This window comes from Vulpes vulpes, unplaced genomic scaffold (genome assembly GCF_048418805.1).
Source record: "Vulpes vulpes isolate BD-2025 unplaced genomic scaffold, VulVul3 Bu000000626, whole genome shotgun sequence".
Taxonomy (NCBI): Eukaryota; Metazoa; Chordata; class Mammalia; order Carnivora; family Canidae; genus Vulpes; species Vulpes vulpes.
In genome coordinates, this window is record NW_027325669.1 from 1,799,494 (window position 1) to 1,801,449 (window position 1,956).

The 1,956-nt window shown below is 42.9% G+C and overlaps 1 protein-coding gene across 1 annotated transcript; it reads right to left on the minus strand.

Annotated features, from left to right (window-relative positions):
- Positions 1-271: 271 nt before the first annotated feature.
- LOC140596445 (developmental pluripotency-associated protein 4-like) lies at positions 272-1,196 on the minus strand. The gene is made up of 2 exons (XM_072745079.1): positions 1,163-1,196; positions 272-1,115 (listed from the first exon to the last, which is right to left on the minus strand). The coding sequence occupies exons 1-2, from the start codon at positions 1,194-1,196 to the stop codon at positions 280-282; spliced, it is 870 nt and encodes a 289-aa protein (XP_072601180.1). The 3' UTR covers positions 272-279.
- Positions 1,197-1,956: the final 760 nt, after the last annotated feature.

Here is a 1,956-nt window from a genome sequence, read left to right on the forward strand (position 1 = left end):
GACTTTTTCTTCTTATTAAATAGAAGAAATGGTAATTTCTGAAATGCTCTTCCAATTTAAAATCTAAGAGCTCCCGCATCTCAACCCATGAAGCCGCAGGCCCCAGTGGAGGTTGGAGGGTAATCTGCAATGCACTAGCCTGTGTCCCTGTAAGCAGGCAGCATGGAGGGTGTGAGCTGCCTACAGCCTGGCCATCAGTGTCACCACGGAGTTGACTGTAGTTCTCTTTGTACCATTGATTATAATCATAGCTGTGTCCCTTTTCCTGCTATTGAAAGTTCATTGGAGGCTCTTCATTAACACCTTATTCCTGCGAACACATTTGGGACACAGCATATTGTCCTCCAGCTGTGGGGGTGGAAAGTTACAAGCGGGGAGCAAGAAGAGGGCGCATACTCTCCCCCGCTTTTCAGGCACCCAGGTTTGTCCTGCATGAAATTGCAGGTGAACCCAACCTTCTGTGCCTGCAGGCATGCTTCTCCCATGGACCACACACCACTTGGCACCGTGGGCCTCCTGTGGCGATGCCACTGTCTCCATCTTCCCAGCCCTGGCTGCAATTCTGGACCAGGAGGCAAACATGGAATCTGGGGCCAAAGTGGTCACAACAACAGTATTGACCCCCTCCAGGAGAGCATCAGACCCCTCAGGATGGGCAGCCACTTCAGGAGGGTAGGTTCCATCAGAAGGTATCTTTGTTCCAGGACTTTCCAGAGACATTTCCCCCTTGTCCATCATCACCCTTCTTTGTGTCTGGGTGAGAATCTTGGCCTCCTCTGTGGTGACAGGAAAGTTCTTCTTTTGATCTGGGTAAGCATATTCGCAGGTTCGCTTATATACATCTAATTTCTGGCCTTTGGTACTCAGCTGGAGTTCTTGGCACCAGGCCCACAGGATATCTTGGTGAAGCAAGGTGGCTGGTGGTAGTTTCAAAGGTAATGGAGGAACTGGGATTTTCTTCCCAATTCTTACTCTTGTACTCTCTTGTGCCGTCTTTTCTGAACAGGAAGCTTTGCCTTCTTTCATAGATCTCTTCCGTTTGGTCCCACTTGCTGAGGTTCCTGGTAACTTTGGTTCACCATACACCTGCTGTTTCTCTTTGGCTTCTTCCAATGCAGGTTGGGATTGGCCAGCCAGATAGTCTCCCCCCCCCCCGCCCACTTCGTGGAGCCCTTTTTGCCTTTTGCTTTCTCCATATCCAAAGGGAAGTCAAGGTTGACAGAAAGTCTTACTCCTGAAATCCAGAATCTCATTTGTACTACATTCTTCTAGAATAAAATGAAATAGCACAGCTCTGCCTTAGCCACCCAAACCCTGGAATGCCGTTACAATCTGAAGTATCTTCTTTAATTTATCATTTTAATAGCCTGAATAACTCTCATCCACTACCACTTGTTATGGAAGTCTATTCAACTATTTCTACTGTTAATTGGGTCTTGTATGAACTGGCATGCATTTTCAAATACTTCCCTAGAAACTGATATTTTTGGTGGTACATATACCTCATCTTATGTCAGCATCCACTTTGTAGAACAGTCCACATGTGTTTTAAAGCAAACATTTAAATAAGTGTTTTAATCAAAATGTTAAGAAGGCTTTCAAATGAAGCTGTAATTTGCACGCTCTTCTGCATGTCACTGATGGGCACACTTATTCACTGCTCCAGGTAAATCCCATAATAATTTGAATAATTATTTGAGAAGTATAATCTATTACAGCTATGACAAAATGGCTAATTGTGCTATTTTTATAATTTTTAGATTTTTTAAAATTTATGCTTGCTATGTACCTGAGATATATTCGCATCACCTATGTATTTTATTTATCTTGTGTATCTACAATCCCAGCATATGCCATTTTAACACCGATGAAAGTAAAATATTTCAAAGTTCATTTAGGTGCTATCTAAAACATTTAAAATTATGCCAATGAAAAAAAATAAAAAAAATAAAATTG